This window comes from Hydra vulgaris, chromosome 12, assembly GCF_038396675.1.
Source record: "Hydra vulgaris chromosome 12, alternate assembly HydraT2T_AEP".
Classification (NCBI taxonomy): Eukaryota; Metazoa; Cnidaria; class Hydrozoa; order Anthoathecata; family Hydridae; genus Hydra; species Hydra vulgaris.
The window spans coordinates 28854865-28875000 of NC_088931.1; the positions used below are offsets into that span (position 1 = coordinate 28854865).

A 20136-nucleotide genomic window follows, 5' to 3' on the forward strand; every position below is an offset into this window, starting at 1 on the left:
TTTGAATTATGCCCTTTTTCATCTTTGAGAAAGAAAAACCAAAGAGTATATTTATCTCCACCTTTTGAATGCTTAACAAACTTTTTAATTCTTTTAAAAAAGCCACTCTCAAAAATAGTTACATTTTACTATCTACTTAAATGTTGTAATACTTTAATTAAAACTTTCGTTATAAATCAATTTAAAAAAGTACATGAAGTATAAAAATATTGCTAAAAATAATTTAGAAAAAAAAAACCATTCAAACACCGAAAAACCGGTATTTAAGCCTTTTAATATCGGTATTCGAAACTAGACACAATTGACCGAAATACCGGTTTTCGGTATCCCGGTGTACCAGTATTGGATTCCCTAATATAGATTATACTTTTTTATATTACTGTATTTAATATTATCATTACTATTTATCACTATTATTATTATTATTTATTATTATTTATTATTACTACTTATTTTTATTATATTATTATTATTATTATTATTATGCCATAATTTATACCATCATAGGTCTCTACACGTCACCAGTTTATAACTGTTTGTAAATGTAAAAATAATAATAATAATAATAATATATATATATATATATATATATATATATATATTATAATAATATATAATAATAATATATATATATATATTATATATATATATATATATATATATATATATATATATATATATATATATATATATATATATATATATATATATATATATATATATATATATATATATATATATATATACACACATATATATATATAGATTTGATTTTGATTTGATTTAAATTTATTGTTGCACAAAAAAATATAAAAAATAAATCTTACTTAATAAATATCCAATATCGATGAAACAACTATTCATTCATTTTATTATCAAAAATAATTTTATTATCATAAAGAATTTGTAAAAATTGAATTGGTAAATCCAGTCGATCATCAAGCACGAAGTTACATTTTTTTTTTTTTTTGTGTGATTTTTTTGGATGATTGAAAAGTAGCTTTTAAATTTTGATAAAAACTTCGCAAGCGCATTAGCTCGCGAAATCGTTCTGTGTTTTTTTCAAAATCGCTCGCGAAATCGTTCTAGGTCTGTGTTTTTTTTTAAAATCGCAAACCTACTTTTGGATCATCCAAAAGATAGTTAACCGAGATTTTACACCGGGATTTACAGCTAAGTTTTTTTACAAAAGATACTTAACCGAGATTTTACACCGGGATTTACAGCTAAGTTTTTTTTACAAGTGTAAAAAATGTCAAGAAATCTTATTTTGGTATATCTTTATGTTTTCATATATAATATTTTTATTGGATGTTTAAATATTTTAAACTAGTTTATTAACAGTTTTTAACATATATTTTATAGAACACTTCTATAGAATCAAGAAACTTTATCTCCTTTTGTTTTCCATCAAATGAACAGTTAGAAGACAAAACAGAATTTCATGATTGGCTTGAACGAATGATTTTTTTATCTGAGGATCTTAAGTGGTTACTTTCAATAACGTCGGATAAGTTTTGGAAACAGGTTGTTAGTTACATTAATTGCAAATAAGTTTTAATGTTTGTATGTAATTTTTTAATAATTACTTTTAATTACAGCAAATACATACAAATTTTATATTATTTTTAACTCCACTTTCTCTCAACCTGTTTCAATGATTGGTGATAATAAAATATATTATTTTAAGGAAAAGCTACAGTTAAAAGACCTAAAATAATTTTTCTTTTTTTGCTTGTTCTGCTCTCATCAGCGGAGACTGTTTAAACATAAGGAATATTTATTGGCTTCAGTACATATATAGACTATCTTATGACCTGCTGTTGCAAAGGAGTGTGCAGCTACACCGACTGAGGGTTTGGCATAAGGCAGCAATCTTTTTTCTTTTGTTATTCTAATAAATATTCCTTATGTTTAATAAGTCTCCACTGACGAGAGCACAACAAGCAAAAACGTAAAATTACTTTAAGCCGCTTTGCTGTAGCTTTAACTTTTACTGATTCAGAATCATATAAAAACATAGATTTAAAATTCTTAAAAAGTACTCTAATTTGATGTTAAAGTATAAAAAATCAGACTAAAAATACTAATATTTGCCATCTTTTTCATACTCGGTTATGAATAAATTCCTTTTCAAAGATAACTTTAAAAAAGCCTGGTTTTAGTTGATACTTTAAAGCAAAACTATTTGAAATTGCAAAACACATCGATTTCTGATGATATGACCAATACCATATATATTTGTTTGCACTAATTCCTATTTTTCAGTTCATGCATGTACATTTATTTGTGCTAGTACCTATTTGTCAGTCAATGTATGTACATTTATTTTTGCCAAAATCCTATTTGTCAATATATGTACATTTAATTGCGCCAATCCCTGTTTGTCAGTCAATGTATGTAGATTTATTTGCCCTAGTACCTATTTGTTAGTTGATCAATGTACATCTATAAATGTGCATTAAATTAAATTTAAATAAATTTTAATTTTGACACTAATTAAAACCAGGTCATGTAATCAAATAAAGAATATCTAAATTATTGATTTCTAAATGAAAGCAGTGTTGAAATGTTATTACAAATGGGATGCTTAGGTTACATCAAAAGTTTTCCAATTGTTTTTCTTCCAATTTCCAAGGAATTCCAATTTTATACCCATATTGCTACATACAGTATAGTTCCTTTAATTTTAGTGAGAAAACTTCCTTACATTAGCTTAGGCTGCTTGTATTTGGAATTTTTATATTTGCAATTTTTTTAATCAACTATCTTGTTTATTCATGCCTTATAAATTAAAAAGCCTACTAAGGCAGGTTTTTTATTTTAGTATCATTATTAAACTGTGTGTTTTTATTCAACTCAAAAATTATTACAAACTAAATAATAGTTTATTATCACAAGCTAAATAATATACAATATTGACACTATTTAATATTGTATTATAAAAACTCATTATTATATTATAATTTTCTCATAAGTATGATTTTCTACTGATTTTATTATGAAGCAGCAATAAATCTCTAAAAAGAGTTGAACTCAAAATTTTTCAGAAGAAACAAGTGTGTAAGCAATGTTTGTTTAAAAAATATAATATGATTTGTGGGTAACTCTACCTCTAACGTTATTTCATAAAATTAAATCTTATTAACTATAAAAAAAAATTTAAGCTTGTTAAAATATTAATTTTATATTGTAGTTATTTATTAATATAACGTGAAATTGTTATTATAATATAATGTTAAATTGTATCAATATAAGATTTTATTTAGCTTGTAATACTAAAAAACTAAATAAGGTGTATAAACATTTTAAAATTTAATTTTTATATATTTTTTGATTAATTAGTTGTTAAAATATTTTTGTTTCTCTTTGTTTAGAGAAGCTTATAAAAACTTGCAATAAGTACAATGATTTAAATTGTAAATAAAAAAAATATCCTTCTTAGGCAACAAAGCAAATTAGAAAGTGTATGATAAATTTCCCTAACAATAAATAAAATCTGCACAGTAGGCTCAAGCACCTAGGCTTCATATGGGATCCTAAATGCTTCAGTTTTCCCAAAATATCCAAATGTTGGTTATGAAATATATAAGTTTGCATATCTAAGTTTTAATTACACAAATAAAAAAATATCTATTTATACAAATTGTTGGCTGTACATTAGTGCATAATAGATAATAATCCAAGTGGTTGTTACATTTGGAAGGAACTATATTTAAACAAATTTTTAAAAAAATCATCCATTACTCCATTTAATTGAAGTCGTAAGATCTAAAGTCATAAAGAATATATTTTCAACAATCTATTTCTTTAAGTATCCTCTGTATCAAAATTTTTATTGTGCTTGCCACTTTTTTACTCAGGATTCTATTCTTTATCTCTGAAAATCTTATCTTGTATGGAATACTGTTACCATATCTGGGGCGGATCTTCCAATAATGCCCTTTTTCTTTTAGACAAGGTGCAAAAATGCATTGTAAACATAGTTGGACCTGCTCTTGCAGCCAACCTCCAACCATTATCACATTGTCATAATGTTGCTTCTCTTTCTCTTTTCTATAAATACTATAATAGGCACTGCTCTAAAGAGCTAGCGTCTCTTGTGCTATCTACTAAAATTCATTCTTGTGTTACTTGTCATTCAATTAAGTGTCATTATTTTACAATGGTCATACTTAAATGCTCTGAAAATTATTATTCATGCAGTTTTGTTCCATGAACATCAGTTCTTTGGAATTCGCTTCCTTTATCTTGTTTTCCTGATTCATATAATTTGCAATCTTTAAAGTTGTCTGTCAATCATCTTGTTCTATAAACTTCATCTTTTCTCTTACTGTAACTTCTAACCCTAATAGTGATTGCTTGCAGCCTTGTTGAAAGTGAAGATGTCAAAAAAAATCAATAGCAGCTAATTGTTAAGTTTTGTGTTATTTTTCCAGAAGACTAATTTTATTACTGCTTATGTTTTTATGAAGTTTTTTCTAAATGAATTACAAGTTCTAATAAAATAAATTTTTTGGTATCCAAAATAATCAAAACACATAGAATGAAAATAATAGAAACACATAGGATAAAACACATAAAATGAAAATAATAGGGTAGTCCTTGACTAATTCAAACAAAAAATTGTTTAAAGCTACGTTACATTTTTATAATAAACTTTTTTTGTTTGTTTAACATTTCAGGTGTTCTAGTAAATGTTTCAAGCATTTTTAAACAAAACATCGTATTTGCTGAGCCTGATGCAAAAATATCCTGTGTTCAGAATAGTTCTATGCAGAGGCTAATCTAAACATAAGTTAATGTGGCAAAAAAAGCTTGTTAATATCATATTATTTTAATATTTTTTTACTAAACATGTATTTCAGAGTTATTTCAAATAGTAATAGACAATAAATAGGTGTATCTGAAGAAATATGCAATGATAAAATCATATAAAAAATGCTAATTTTTTTTTTTTTTTTGTAAATAACATTTACTTTAAATTTGCCTTTTTTTAACAAGTTTTTTATTTTCATTTTTTGAAGCCACTTCTTCTTTTTGGTTTTTTTAAGAAAAATGTTGTTTTTTTTCAACCCTGCTTTTGATGGATCTAACATATATAGACCTGAAGCTCTAAAACCAGGTTCTAAATTTTTTTTGTTTACTTTAAGCCAAGTTAGTCTCAGTAAAGTTGGAAGAATACCCTTGTCAATCAAACTATGGAGAGATTCTCAGAAGAATTTATTGGAACTAACTATGGAGAGATTCTCAGAATTGTGCATAGTATCTCTCCGAGTGATGCAAGAATATATGCAAGGTGGCTGCTGTGACCATCATCATCTAATTGGGATTAGCCCAATTTTTTAAATGTCAAAATTCTGGTGGAATAATTAATAAAAAAAATAGTTCTGCTAATTCTACATAAAATTCTAATACTAAATGGAATCTTAGTAAATAAATACATAATAAATAAACTCCTATAACATTTTAAAGTTACATTACATATTGTAACGCAAACAAGATTTGTTACATTACTTTCAAAATGTCCGCTGTTTTCATGTAACTGACTTGTAACATTTTACGTAACAATATGTAACGTAATGTTATGAGCAAAATGTCCTTTTTTTTATGTAACCAAGACAAAGCAGTTATATAACAATACCTAACATTTTAACAACAAGTTACATGCAAAATGTCTATTAATTTTATGTAACTGAGATGTAATAAATTACTTAGCAATACATAAGATTTAAACCAAATGAGATGTTACATTGCTAGATATCTATATATTATATATATAAATGTAAAGGTATGACTTTGTATAGCCTACAGAAAGCAGACAGATAATACACTGGTAATTGAGTGTACAGATTAAGCAATTAATTGCTTTCAACTAAATAATATATTTGATTAATATTGATAAAACATAAGGTTGACATTTATTCACATTTTTGCTTGTGGGTTTATAAAAACTCGTGAAATTTTATGCTTGTATTATTGACAAAATAAAACCTAATGTAGCGTAACAAAATCTCGATATGAGTCCTAATTAAAATGTCTCAAATATTTTTTTAATGTTATGTTACGCCTGAGTTTACACTTTTTAAAAGTTGCACTTTTATGAGTTTATAAAAAAAGTACTTAATATGTAACTTTGCTAATTAAAACTTTTTTTTATCATGTCAAATTAGTAACAAAAAAAACAACTAAAGTAACTAATAAAGACGAATCTTTTTTACAATAAAATTGGTAATTAACAATTTAAAAAGAAATACAAATGTCCTTGACAAACGCATTGTTAAATACTGTAACTCATTAATGAGTTTTGGTATTTAGCAAAATTGTTTTATTAACGATATTAATTATTAATAATATTGTAAAGACATAAATATGTTTGTATTAATGCATTTATAAACAAAACTATTGTAATTAAAAAAGCTTGTGGGTTAGTTTAAAATAAAATACTTTTTAAAGGTTAATAAAACTTTTAAAGCTTTAAAAGTAACATAATGTAAAAAATTAAAGTAACTTAAGGTACTTAAGTAGTCTAATTATTTGTTATATTACCTTTAAAAGTGTAACCAATTGAGACATAACACAATGTAAAACATTTAAGAATTGAAGCGTAATCAAAATACCTCACAAATAAAAAATTTTTTTTGTTACATTATGTCTTTTTTTTTTAAACCTTTTAAAGTATAACCAATTGAGGGGTAATGTAACGCTAAAAAAATCTATGTTTAAGATGTATTTTAGTTATGTCCCAAATCTAGATTTAATTATGTTATGTTTTGATTGGTTACACTTTAAAAAGTTAAAAAAACAACAACAATTAAGATGTAATGTTGCGAATTGAAACCCTTTGAGATGAAGCTATTTTACAATAAAAAATGATCAAAGTTTACTGCGCTATCAAGTTTATTTACCTAATATTTAATGAAAAGTTAGAGAATATAACCTTGCTACCAATTGTAACCAATTAAGCTGTAATGTAACTTTAAATTGTTATAGGGGAAATGGGTTATTGTATATATATATATATATATATATATATATATATATATATATATATATATATATATATATATATATATATAGAGAGAGAGAGAGAGAGAGAGAGAGAGAGAGAGAGAGAGAGAGAGAGAGAGAGAGAGAGAGAGAGAGAGAGAGAGAGAGAGAGAGAGAGAGAGAGAGATTGTTGCATTTGGGAGTACGGAAGGAAAAAAATGATTCTTATACCAACAAATACGTCACTTTTAATTACTTATGGCTTTCGTCTAACATTTGTGTGTTGTCAGAAAGTTCAAACCATAAATTTAATTACAAATTATTCGTTTTATAAAAAACCCGCAAAAACTCAAATTTAATTGATTTGTTTTTAAAAACATATATATACAACCCTTAAAAATATATATATATACAACCCTCAGAATTTGGAAAAATGAGGTCGGCAATAATTTGCTGACCTCAATCTTTTTGAGGTCAGCTTTTATTGTCGACCTCAAATACTTTCAGGTGGGCAGTTAGGTCAGCATTGCCGAATGCTGTCCCTAATTCCGAGGGTTGTATATATATGTATCTATCTATATATATAAATATATATGTATGTATGTATGTATATAATTATATGTATATATATTATTTTAGTTCACCTCCCCAAGGTTGAGAAGTCCACTAGTCGAGTCTACTAGTCCACTTCAGTTGAGGAGGCTACTTTAGTTGTGGTTACAACCCTCTTTTAACTCTATAACTAAAATACTGAGTTTTGTAGTATATTATCTTCTAATATATTAACATATTTAAAAAATAAACTTATATATATTTGATGCATAATGAATCAAATAATACTTTATAAATCTATTAAAATACTATTGTAATTACAGTAACAATAATTTCCTAATAATTCCTTTATTATGAAATTTTTCTTTTATCTTTTTATTTAAGAACATGCACCTTTTGCGTATCATTTTTGCCCTAAAATTTAAATTGATAGGTTTATGTGAGAACTGAAACTAAAAATTAATTAACAGTTTTTAAGAAAGGTTCCAAATGATTATAAATGATCTATATTTTAGTTTTACATTCAGCTTTATCTCTTATTTGGATTGATTTAAATAACCATTTTTAAAGATAGATAGAAAAATAGGTATGGTAGTAAAATAAAGCTGAAAAACTGATTAATGTTGTCTAGTTTGTGTCTATTTTAATATGACTTCACAACATTTGCAGAAATATAGAACCACATACCTATAAATTAAAAAAAAAAATTTATTCATTTTCAAATATTTGAATGTTATGAGCAAAAATAGTCTGAAATTTGTAGTAGAATATTTGTAGTTTTAAAGTCCTTTACACATGTTGTAACTATAAGTCCAGGTTTTTCAAAACAACAAGGGTGAGGGTTTAGGTTGTTTTTAGTCTTGTAAATGAAGTTAAAAAACAAAATTATGTTTTCAAACTTTTTAATTTTTAAACTTTATTAAATATTAGGTTCTGTATGATCCAACTTGGAAAAAATGTTTGGACTCATTTCTACTATACGCTCCAAGGTATTTTATTACTTTATTATTTTTAAGTAACTTAAAGTGGATTCCAAAGTAATCAGGCAAGTTGATTTTCTCAAGCAAGCTGTTTTATTCAAAAAAAGCAATAGTCAAACATGATTGAAACATGATGAAAAGTAATAATATATGTTAAATCTATTAGTTGTATACGAGTTCTTTATCTCAATTATAAATACTAAAACCTTTGCTTAGTGGCTTCACTACATAATTTAAAATTAGTGGCAAAGACCAGATTGAACACACAAAGGTTGCCCTTAGTTACAATAATGTTTAAATTATTTTTCTTTTCAACTTTTTTCACACCCTGCAGGTTTCTAAAAATTCTGTTATTATGATCTTTGCTTATGTGGGTTTCAGTCAATTCAAATATGTCAATCTTTTTGTTGCTGTTAAACAGATTGACAGCATAGAAACATGCCCCAGGCTAATGTTATCGCAGTAATTTAGATCTTCCTATATTTATGAACGGTAATGTACTGGATGAGTCATCCACTCTTTATCTTCTAGGATTAACTCTTACTTCCGATCTTTCTTGGAAACCATATATCAAATCTATTGCAAAATTAGCATCTGCTAAGGTTGCATCTCTTCATCGACCTCGACACTTTCCTACTCCGGATTCTATTTTCTATCTCTATAGTTTAAGTGGTAAACAGATTCTATCTGTTGACCAGCCTCGCACGCCTTCTTCATCTATTAGGCTGGGCAGATGTATTTTTAATACATTGTTTCTAGTTTAGGATGTTGAATGCTGGATCTTCTTGACTCAATGCATGGGTTTTACTTCTGTCTCTGTTTTTATGACTAGGCAACTCATTCTATTATCTCCCAATGAGGGTACAGCTCTGAAATTCAGTTTTATGGTTCTGAGGCCGGCTGGTAGTCAAGTTTCCCGAACTCTGTGGTAGCTCTCAGAGAAGCTGATTCTATCAACAGCTGAAAAATATCAAAGTATTAACAGTGCCATGTTGCGCATGGATGGTGTCCCTGTTTGTACTTTTGGTGTGCATTGCCTTTTGGCTTTTGCCTTTTTCAATCCCTAACTCAAATAGTCAACTTTCCAACTTGCTTTCCTGACAACCCGAATCATTTACCTTCTCTACCCGACTTATGTCTTGTTTCTGATCCTAGTCAGTGCTCAGTTTCTCCACATTCACCCTTAGGTACTTCTGATCACAGTTTGATCTCTCTAAAACTAATATCTCATTCTTCATCACCTGAATTATTATTATTATTACCTATTATCCTGAATTATTATTATATTATCTATTATCGTACCTCATACAACTACAGTAAAGCTGACTGGGACTCTTTCCGTGATTTTCTTCGTGATGGCCCTTGGGTAGAAATCTTTTGTCTTCCTGTCGACAAATGTGCTTCTTACATAACTTCGTGGATTCAGGCTGGCATTGAATCTTTTGTTCCCTTTTGACGATTCCAGGTCAAGCCTAACTCTCCTCCATGGTTTTCATCACACTGTGCTGCTGCGATTGCCAATCGAAACCGTTACTTCCATATTTATAAGCAAAACAATTCTCCAGAAAACAGACGTTTGTTTATTACTGCTAGAAACAATTGTAAAAAGGTTTTGTCTAACGCCAAAACCCGCTATTCTCAGGTCATGAAATCTCGTATTTCATCTCAAAAATTAGGTTCTTGTGACTTCTGGAGAATCTTTAATAATATCAATAATAAGGGCAAATCTTTAATTACACCTCCCTTGTATGGTTCAGACTTTGTCACCTCACCTAAAGACAAAGCTGAATTGTTTGCTAAAAACTTTTCATCAATATCATCTCTTGATTCCACTAGTTGCGCTCTACCTGATATTGCCAACAAACAGGTTCATCCATTGCTTGACATTTGTATCACTCCAGCTTCTGTATCTAAAGTGATTTTCTGCCTAGACTCTTCTACAGCTTGTGGCCCGGACAACATACCTGTTATTGTCTTGCAGAAGTGTTCTCTGAGTCAACAAGTGCTTATCAGATTCTTGTTTTCCACCTGGAAAAGATATATTTATTATAGAATCGTGTCTTTCATCCGATATGGAAGAAATCTAAGAATGGTATATAAAAAATTAGATAATAAAATAATAAAACCTTGGAGTTGGTAAAATGAAGTCCATGCTGTTAGGTACAGGAAAATCTCTCTCAAGACAACTAAACACAGTGAACCTTTTTTACAACTTCAACTCAATGTGTTTCACCTTTAGCTATATATGTATTGACCTAGACCCGACACTAAACATGAGTAGTTATTTTAACAATGCTTATTAAAAAGCATGTGGCAGACTAAGACTACTTTAAAAAAATTAGATATCTGTTAGCACCTCTTGCAGCAGAACACATTTACCAGTTGACTATTATACCCATTTTAACCTACTGTTGATATCTTTTTCTCAACCTACCAAAATCAAAAATAGATAGACTAGACTCTTTGCATACATGTGCATCTCGTATAATAAATGCAAACAGCAAGCACAAAGTGAACACAAAATCACCATTCTCTCAAATTCTTGTTACATTTTGTCTATTAATGAAGCAATACATTCTCGTTTTATCATTCTCAAACTTTATTAACTACTTTGAAGTTGTCAACCATTAAAAAGCAACAAGAAATAACAGCAACCTAATTAAAATTCCAAATATCCGACTTGAATTAGCTAAAAGTTTTTTTTAATACCCTGGTGCAAGAGTCTGTAATGATCTTCCATTAGAACTTAGGAAAATCAACTTGTTGACTGAATTTAAAAATAAGTTTAAAATTTATTTTGAATAAAAAATTCTTAATAATCTTATTACTTCAATTTATAATTTTTATTGTATTTTATAACAGAACTTACATTAATAACAGAATTGTAATAGTTCTGAAGTAATTTATCCTGTATAAATATTCACCAAAATAAACAAATAAACATTCTTTGTTTTTTTATTCTAATACTGTCAATAATTTTTTGTTATCTCAGCTTATTTTTTGTTATCTCAGCTTAAGTTTTAATCAATAATAGTTTTTGTCAATAATTTTTTGTTATCTCAGCTTAAGTTTTATTTAAGAATTAAAAAAGGGGGAAAAACTTAAATTTTTTTTTTTTTTGAATGCAGACGGGACTTTTGTACTTCATTAATTTGTGTCATTTTACCATTTATATAAAACAAGCTGCTGTTATTTATTTCTGTACAAGGAAGCATTGGCTTTTCTACAATTTCTTCTAAAAATTTTACTTAAATTTTTTTTTGCTTTGTCAAATAAAAAGATACTTAAGTTTAATCTGAAAGTCAATAAAATAGTCAAAACATGTATCTAAGAAATAGTCAATGTAATCATGAAAATAACAGAATGTTATCAATTTTATATGTATACACTTCTGTGGTTGCACTTACTTCTGTGGTTGCTACTCTCAGATTATATTCTGCACAGTTTGATTTTTAAGGAATTTTTGAGTACTTTAACATATTATATTTTATTATAAACACATTTCATTTAAAATTAAAAAAAAACAATTTTAATGCATATTACTTTTAATATGCATTAAAATTGGGGGGGGTATTTTTGAGGTAAACTTTTTTCTATGTATTAAAAAAACTGCTTTTTCATTATTGCAATAAAAAAAATGTTTTATAATTTCCTAATTGCCTTTTTAATTTGTTTTATAAGAAAAAATTAGATTTTGAAACATACTACTAAATTTATTTTTTTACTTTATATTTTGATTTAATAATGTATTTAGGTTGATATTATACTATCAAATATTTAATGCAGTATTTGAAGGATATTTATTTTAAAAATTACTTTAACAATAACAAAAAAAGTTTTTCCCCTAAATATTTTTTTTCCTGATAAACAAGCTTTGAACAGAATTGTTCTATCAAGTGCAGTTTTTGTCATTAGATTGCTTGGTAACATGCTTGTTATGCTGTTTTTCTTATATGGTTATTTGTTAATCTATATGTAATGCTGTTTTTTTGAAGGGTTGGTGCTACTAATAAGATCTTTTAGCTCTAAAAATGCATTTAAATGTTGCTGCCCTGACTTTAGCTGCAAGGTCGTATCTCTTTCTATTTTTTATAAAAACCAAAGTTCTATCAAATAGTTTTGTTTTCCTTTATATCTTGAGATTTTATTAGATCAGACCCATGAATGAGATATGGAATGTTCCACAAGTTTTTAGAGCCTAACTTCTGAGATAAGATATAAGGTTTAGTAAGCATGAAATAATAAAGCTTAGCGTCAGACCACATTATTTTACATTGATTTTTTGCAAAAATATAAAAGAGTTTGTTCTTAAGAGAGTTTTTTTTCGAAAAAGATAAAAAATGATTGCGATAAGATATAGCAACTGCAATAAAAGGTAAAAACCATGGAGTAGAATGAGGCTTGACTTGAAACCGGTGAAAAGGAGTAAAAGTCTCCGTACCTAGGCTGGATAGGAGGTTAGTAGCAGGTGCATTTATCAATGGAGAGACAAAAGACTTCAGCCCATGAATTATCACCAAAAAAATCACGTAAAGAAACCTAGTTTATTTTAGCTTTAGGCTAGTAACAAGTAGTGTAATGATAGGGTCAGAAAAAGATAAAATGAAATAAAATTTTTATAGAGATTATTGCATGGTTAGAACTACTTGAAATGAAATAAGGAAAAACTGAACACAAGCTAAGGTCAGAGGCATGATACAAATTAAGGAGTGAAGGAAATGATAAGGATTGTATGGAAAACAATTTGCCTAGTTATATTGTGTAATCTGATTAAGCAATTGTGAACAGAAGTTGTGAGCTTTAGAGTAAGCATAGTAAGAGAATGGTCAATTTGATCAAAAATTACATCTAAAAGAGTGCAGTCTTAAGAAGAAAGAGAACAATAAAGTACAAAGAGAAAAGTGATTGAATGAAGAGGTGCTAAGCAGAAGCACATGAAAGAACAGTCAGATGATTTAAAACTGATTTCAAAACAAATAGATGAATTAATGCTTAAGTGTATGCCCAAGTCAACCATGTGACTAATGGAGTCTTTGCAAATTAAATGATAGTAGCCACCAATACTGAGATCTGAGCAAGAAACAGCTGAATTCAAGTTATTCCTACAAAGAGCAAGCAAGTTCAGTGATTTTTGAAAAAGAAAAAAATCTGCTGATGGAAAATTATTAGACAGGTAACAATGTAACACAGGTTTACATTTATGCTAGCCTAATAAATGAAGAAGTGTGAAGCTGATCAACAAAATTATTTTATCTACCATAAAGCCTAAGAGGCCTCCTACAAGAGTGACTAGATGCAGTTAACATCTGTCCAATATGAGTATTTTTATCGATACACCATCTCTAGAACACAAACATACATCTTGTAACTTAGGAATAAATGAACACCACACTCAGACTGAATACTAACATACAAAAAGCAACTTACAGATGAGTAAATATAGCTTTTAAGGTTTAGACAGAATACAAACAAACATATATAGTAAATTACAGGTGAGCTAACATAGTAACATCTCCAACAGAAAAAAATAGATACCACTATAGACATGTCAGATATTTGATAGTATTGATAACAGAAAATACATTTCTTCTAGCCTTTGCTTAGAAAGCAGAACATGGAACAAGTTGCACTGGATTACATGTTACCAGTAGCAGGGTGATCATAATGATCTGTCTGACCTGACATTTGCAATTATAAATAATGAGTAAAAATATTTCAAAATTATTAATAATGATGAAACACCCTTCAATACTCTGTAAAAGTTTAGCAATGATTTTTTTAACCACATTTTTTTTTTTTTTTTTTTTTTGTGTATGGACCAATTAAAGTAGAGCGGGGCATTAGGGGCACTTAAGAAACAAAAGCTAGTTACGGATTAACTAATCATAGTTAACACTGTTTTTTATAAATTTCCTAAAATTCATTGATATAAGAAAGTAAAAAAAAAAAAAAAAAAACTTCTAAAAATAAAAATTTCTAAAAATACAACAAAGTATGATCAACAATTCATATTATCCAAGGTTATGGTATCAATATATAAACAATAACATAAAATTATTTTTGGGTTTGGCCATTTCAAAGTCCTGACTAAAATTATGTAGGGATTTTGGATTTTCAGTTGGCAGATTGAAAACTGACAAGTAAACATAATTTGTTTAAAATATAATGAAGCTTTGGTATACAGACTATTAAGTTGTGGATTAAATGTTTTTACAAAGCTGTTGTATGTTCTAAATGCTATTCTACTAAATAATAAGTTTATTATTTTACTGTTTTTTGTTAAATTGCTTATTTTGGTATCTTCAAATTTTAATTTAAACCTGTTTCATAATTTTAGATATATTTTTTGCATGACAATATTTATGACTTTAGTTAAAGTATATTTGGAAGTGGGAAAATTTTGTTTTAGTGCTAGCAGACCTTTATGTTAGCAAACCTTTGTGCTTACATTATCCTGAATTGGAAAAAAAGTAAAAAACTGTCAAGAAAAACTTGATTATTATGAAACCACGAAAAAAGATCATTTTCAAACTTTAGCATTCTGCTATGTATATTTAATATTATATAGATTTTTTTTTCTTTAGAAATTATGATTTGCGTAACTTACCAGAAAATTCTAAATCAGCATTCTCTAGCATCAGCAAGTTGTTTCTCCTTGTTATTAAAAGAATGAGTGAAAACTCAGTAAGTTTAAAATATTTCTTAAACATTTTTAAAGAATTTTTAAATGGAATTAAAATGTTATTTTATTTGAAAGAACCTAATAAAAAATATTATTAGCCTGACTGAGGCTGACGACAGTGAATATGAAAACGGTGAATATGAAAACGGTGAAGAAGAAGATGAGAATACTCCTACACCAAGCAGACAGAGGCGTGGTGGCCCCAGAGGTTATGCAGGATTCCTGCATGGGCTTTTCACTTTTTTATCTAAATATGGGCCTTTTGGCAAATTTTAATTTTTTCTACATTTTAAAGAAATTCCACAATCATTTACAATATTTATGTTTGCACAAATTAAATTTTATTAATCACTTGATTTGAAGTCTTCAACTTTGAGCGCAATTATATTAGTATTTTGCAAAATAATAATATTGGTCTGAAAACAAAGTAGATATTTTAAGACGTATTATGATATTTTTTTCATAAGAAAAATTATGAACCCATAAACTGTTTTTAACGATCGCAATGTTGACTAAGTAAATTTTAAAAAGTCCGCAAACCCATATTATTATTGTTGGACTTAAATTAACTTAATTTAAAATTTAACCTCAAAATATTTTTTTAAGTGAATTAATACGCAATACAATTACTATATAGTAATTGTATTGTGTTTTAATTCATTTAAGAAAAATGTTTTGGTGTTAAATTTTAAATTAAGTTATATATAAATAAGTATCAAACTCATGTTTTGCATTTTTGTAGCGTTTCGCTACAAAAATGCAAACATGAGTTTGATACTTATTTATATATAAACAGATATAAACTTGTTTTGTAATAAATAAAGTTTTTTATTTTTATACAGTTTATATTATTGTATGTAAATATACAAATTACTCCGTAATATCCTGTCCTCAGACAGATTTAAAAAAAGATGATGGCTGTGCAAAAAGTATATTTAAAGAAGATATGTTTTATGCAAACTTTGAATTATGAACTATATAAATACACAAATAAAACCTTTTAAAAATAGCGTAAAACCATATTATTTAACAAATTTATTTTAATTGAGGTGTGGGTATACCGCAAATATTTTCAAATACAATTTCATATTACACCTTAACAATTTACTTATTTACGACACATTTTTATTACTATTAATTATAGGTAAGTTTAAAATAAATTATAAAGATTCCATAGCTTTAAATTTTTTTATTTTCATTATTTTAATTTTGTTTTATTTTTGAAATGAAAAAACAATAAAATAGCATTTTTGGAAAAAGTATGAAATACTTTTAATTAAGTAACTGCTAAATGAAACTACGTTATAAAAATTTTTATGTTTAAATTATGTCAATAACTGCACCATTTTTAGAGCGGCATTTTTGTTGTGTTGAGTTTATGCAAAAATGTTAAAAAAAGTTAAAACACTGAATCAAACAAAAGCATAAACTATCTATAAAAAGAATTTCTAATTTTTGAAGATTTTCAATATTTATTTTAGAAAAAAAATTATATATAATTTAAAAAAATTTATATTATTATACAATAAAATATATATCATTATATAGTAATATGAAAATTAAAATATTTAATTTTAAATTTTGTGTTGGGCTATGTTCTTCAAACAATAAAATACTAATCGCATTTGCTTGCGGTAAATTGTGTCATAAGAAAATCAGAACAAAAACGTGGTCGCTGCATCGTATTGTTTTGAAGTTTTTTATTTTGAAGAATTACAAACAATATTAATAATTACAAATCACAAATACAATAGTTAATAATTACAATATTAATAATTACAAATAACAATATTAATAATTACAAATATTACTAATAAAAAAATGTATTACAAACAATATTAATAGTTACAAGTGTTATCTCAACTTGCTAGTTTGTATTGATGATTTATTAGAATAAGGTCAGTTATTATATATATATATATATATATATATATATATATATATATATATATATATATATATATATATATATATATATATATATATATATATATATATATATATATACATATATGTATATATATATATGTATATATATATATGTATATATATATATATATATATATATACATATACATATATATATATATATATACATATACATACATACATATACATATTTTTTTTGTATGGGCCTTTACATCAAGCATATATAGTAAAATATCGCATATATAGGCCTTTTAATAAAAATCCCGCATGGACTTTTAAGAGCCACTATGCCCATGCAAGCAGAAAACATCATAAAAGCAAAATTCCAGTCAACTTGGTGACCTACACAGTATCAACAATCAAAGCTGCTAACATATGCAAGCAATTGACTCATGAAGGCATTGACATCCTAACTCCATGTCAATCAGCTATTTACAAATCAACAATCAAAGAGGCAATCAAGCTGAAAAAAGAAATGATTAAAAAGTAGCATACGGAAAGTCCTTACACTTTGATGGCAAGCACATCAACGGGATCGATTATCAAGTGGTCGTCTTTAAAAATGAAAGAAGAGAAATCAACTTGGATGTCTTGGACTTGGTAGATGGCAGGGAAAAAACTATTGCTCAAGGAATTTCTAAAGTTGTCGATGAATTTCACCTATGGAATTCAATACAGATGATTGTTGCAGATACCACCAGCGTTAACACTGGAAAAAAGAATGGTGTTGTTGTAATATTGCAACGAATGTTTACAGAGAAACGCATCAACAAACCTCAGTTTATCAGCTGTCAACACCATGTATTAGATAGAATCCTCCGTTTGGTGATAGATGAAGAACTTGGAAGTAAAATACAATCGCCAAACATCAAATATCCATTTGTATTGAAGGAGTACGAACAACTGAAAACACTGTTTGATAACATAATAAAAGTAGTTCTTGAAACATCAGGCTGGAGAGATGATATGGAATTTTTATTTCATATCACTTGAGTGTTTCGATTTTTTGATGAATTTTCCATTGATCAGATTTCAGAAATAACCCAACATCAGCAATGCGAGGCGGAATTCCAGAGCTATACTAGTGATCCTGGCCTTCATTTTAGTTCCTTCAACAAGGACAGTTCTGCAGAGAGTCAATTTATATCCTATGGCTGGGCAGACCATTGGTTTACAGACCAACTGTGCAACAAAAACGATAATAACTTGGCTGAAGTACTGAATCCATACAAAAAGGCTTTAAGCTCTTTGAAAAATCACTGGAAGCGAGAGCCATCCATACTACAGATCCCTAGAAGTGAACAATGTGCAGAGTGCGAAATCAAAGTAATGAAGAAAATGTATTTGTCATGCAAAAATAAAGACAAATTGCACCTTTTATTCCTTCTATGCAACAAGCAAGAGCAAGGTCAACGGTCTGAGTCATTGTTGGATTGAAAATTTATTGTATTACATGACAATGGCATTCTAAATACATTTGAATACATAGTAGTACTTATGTCAAAATCGATTTTTCAATGGTTGGTTAAAATTTTTTCAAAAGATATACAAATAATAGTTCATTTCATGCTTTTTAAGTAAAAGTTTATCAAACTACAGTACAGGAGCATGGGTTTGAAAAAAAGTCATAACCCTAATATATATACTATACATATATATTAGTGTTGTTATTGACAACTAAATTGAATAAAAGTTAATTAGTGAAAAGTCAAAATTAGTCGACTTTTAACAATGGAATAGTCAATTTAATCGACTAAAAGTCGATTTAGTAATTTAATAAGAATAACATGTACTATTATAACTATTGCATACTGTTTTTTGTGTACTCTCTTTAGGTTTTATAAAATTCATTGCATTTTTTGTGTGTGTGTGTGTGTGTTTTGCCGTGTAAATATATACATTTTGTATGTTACTGACAAGATATATAGGTAGCAAGAAGACTAATATTTCATGTTGACAAGCCCCTCGATAAATTCTGTAAATATAAAGTTCAATTTAAAAATAAGAAATTCCTATATAAAATAAACAAATGTAAAAATGGTAAAATAATAAATGAAACATCTATTATTAAAAAATAGCAAGAAGCGCTAAACATATTCTTCTAAAATCATAGAAATATTTAATTTTTATTTATTGAAAAATCATGAACTTAAAATTCTAAAAAGTCTAAGAAGCAAAAGTAAAAAGGATAAAAAACATATCAAACAAAAACATAAATAAAACTAAAAAGTTACTAAGTGCATTTAACTTAATCTTTTCTAATATTAATATACATTTCATTTATGTGATAGATCAATCATATGGGTATTTTGCAACTTCAGAAATAGTTTTGTGGTGTATCATTCTTTAGTAATAAATGTCTATGTTTAGCCTTAAACTCATTAAACATTGTAAGAGTTTTAAGTTCAGTTGTAAGTATTTTATTCCATGTCTTTGGTCCTCTAATTGAAATTGAAAACTCAGTTGTTGCAAAATAACATTTAGGTTGTATATAGGTGTTATTTGAATATCTAATTAAGTATTGATTTTGATTTGTTTTTTGAATAAGACTTTTATTAATTTTGATCATAAAAGTTAAAAGATTATAAATATTTATTTGGTAAATATTTAGTATATTTAACTTAATAAATAAAGGATAGGAGTGTGTTATGTTAGCAATATTTATATTTAATTAACCTTTTAGTTAAGTATTTCATTAATTTTTTTTCTTCAATGTTTACGCTATGCTTGTGATTTGCATAAATACTTTCATACAGGACCGTTTCAAGCTGGCTTGGGGCCCTGGGCAAAATTGAATCATAAAGCTCCAAAATCTAGATGTCACTTATACAATAACATAGTAAATATGATTGTATAAACTTTTGATATTTAGCAAGTTTTTAAGGTAGTCCTTAAATCATTGGGGTCTGGGACTACATTATCTCATTGTTGGAGTGCTCCTGTTCTCTTTTATTTTCTCCAATATTTTTTAAATAATGTAATGTTGAAAAATAAAAAACAAAT

The 20136-nt window shown here is 27.0% G+C and overlaps 1 protein-coding gene across 1 annotated transcript in view; it reads left to right on the forward strand.

Annotated features, from left to right (window-relative positions):
- The first annotated feature begins 1042 nt into the window (after positions 1-1042).
- Positions 1043-20136, forward strand: part of LOC100212803 (activating signal cointegrator 1 complex subunit 2) — a 46571-nt gene continuing 27477 nt past the window's right edge. Inside the window, exons 1-4 of the mRNA XM_065812835.1 lie at positions 1043-1273; positions 1366-1527; positions 8473-8531; positions 15107-15206. Of these exons, the coding sequence (XP_065668907.1) occupies positions 1253-1273; positions 1366-1527; positions 8473-8531; positions 15107-15206 (342 nt within the window). The 5' untranslated portion in view covers positions 1043-1252. The remainder of the gene's footprint in view (positions 1274-1365; positions 1528-8472; positions 8532-15106; positions 15207-20136) is intronic.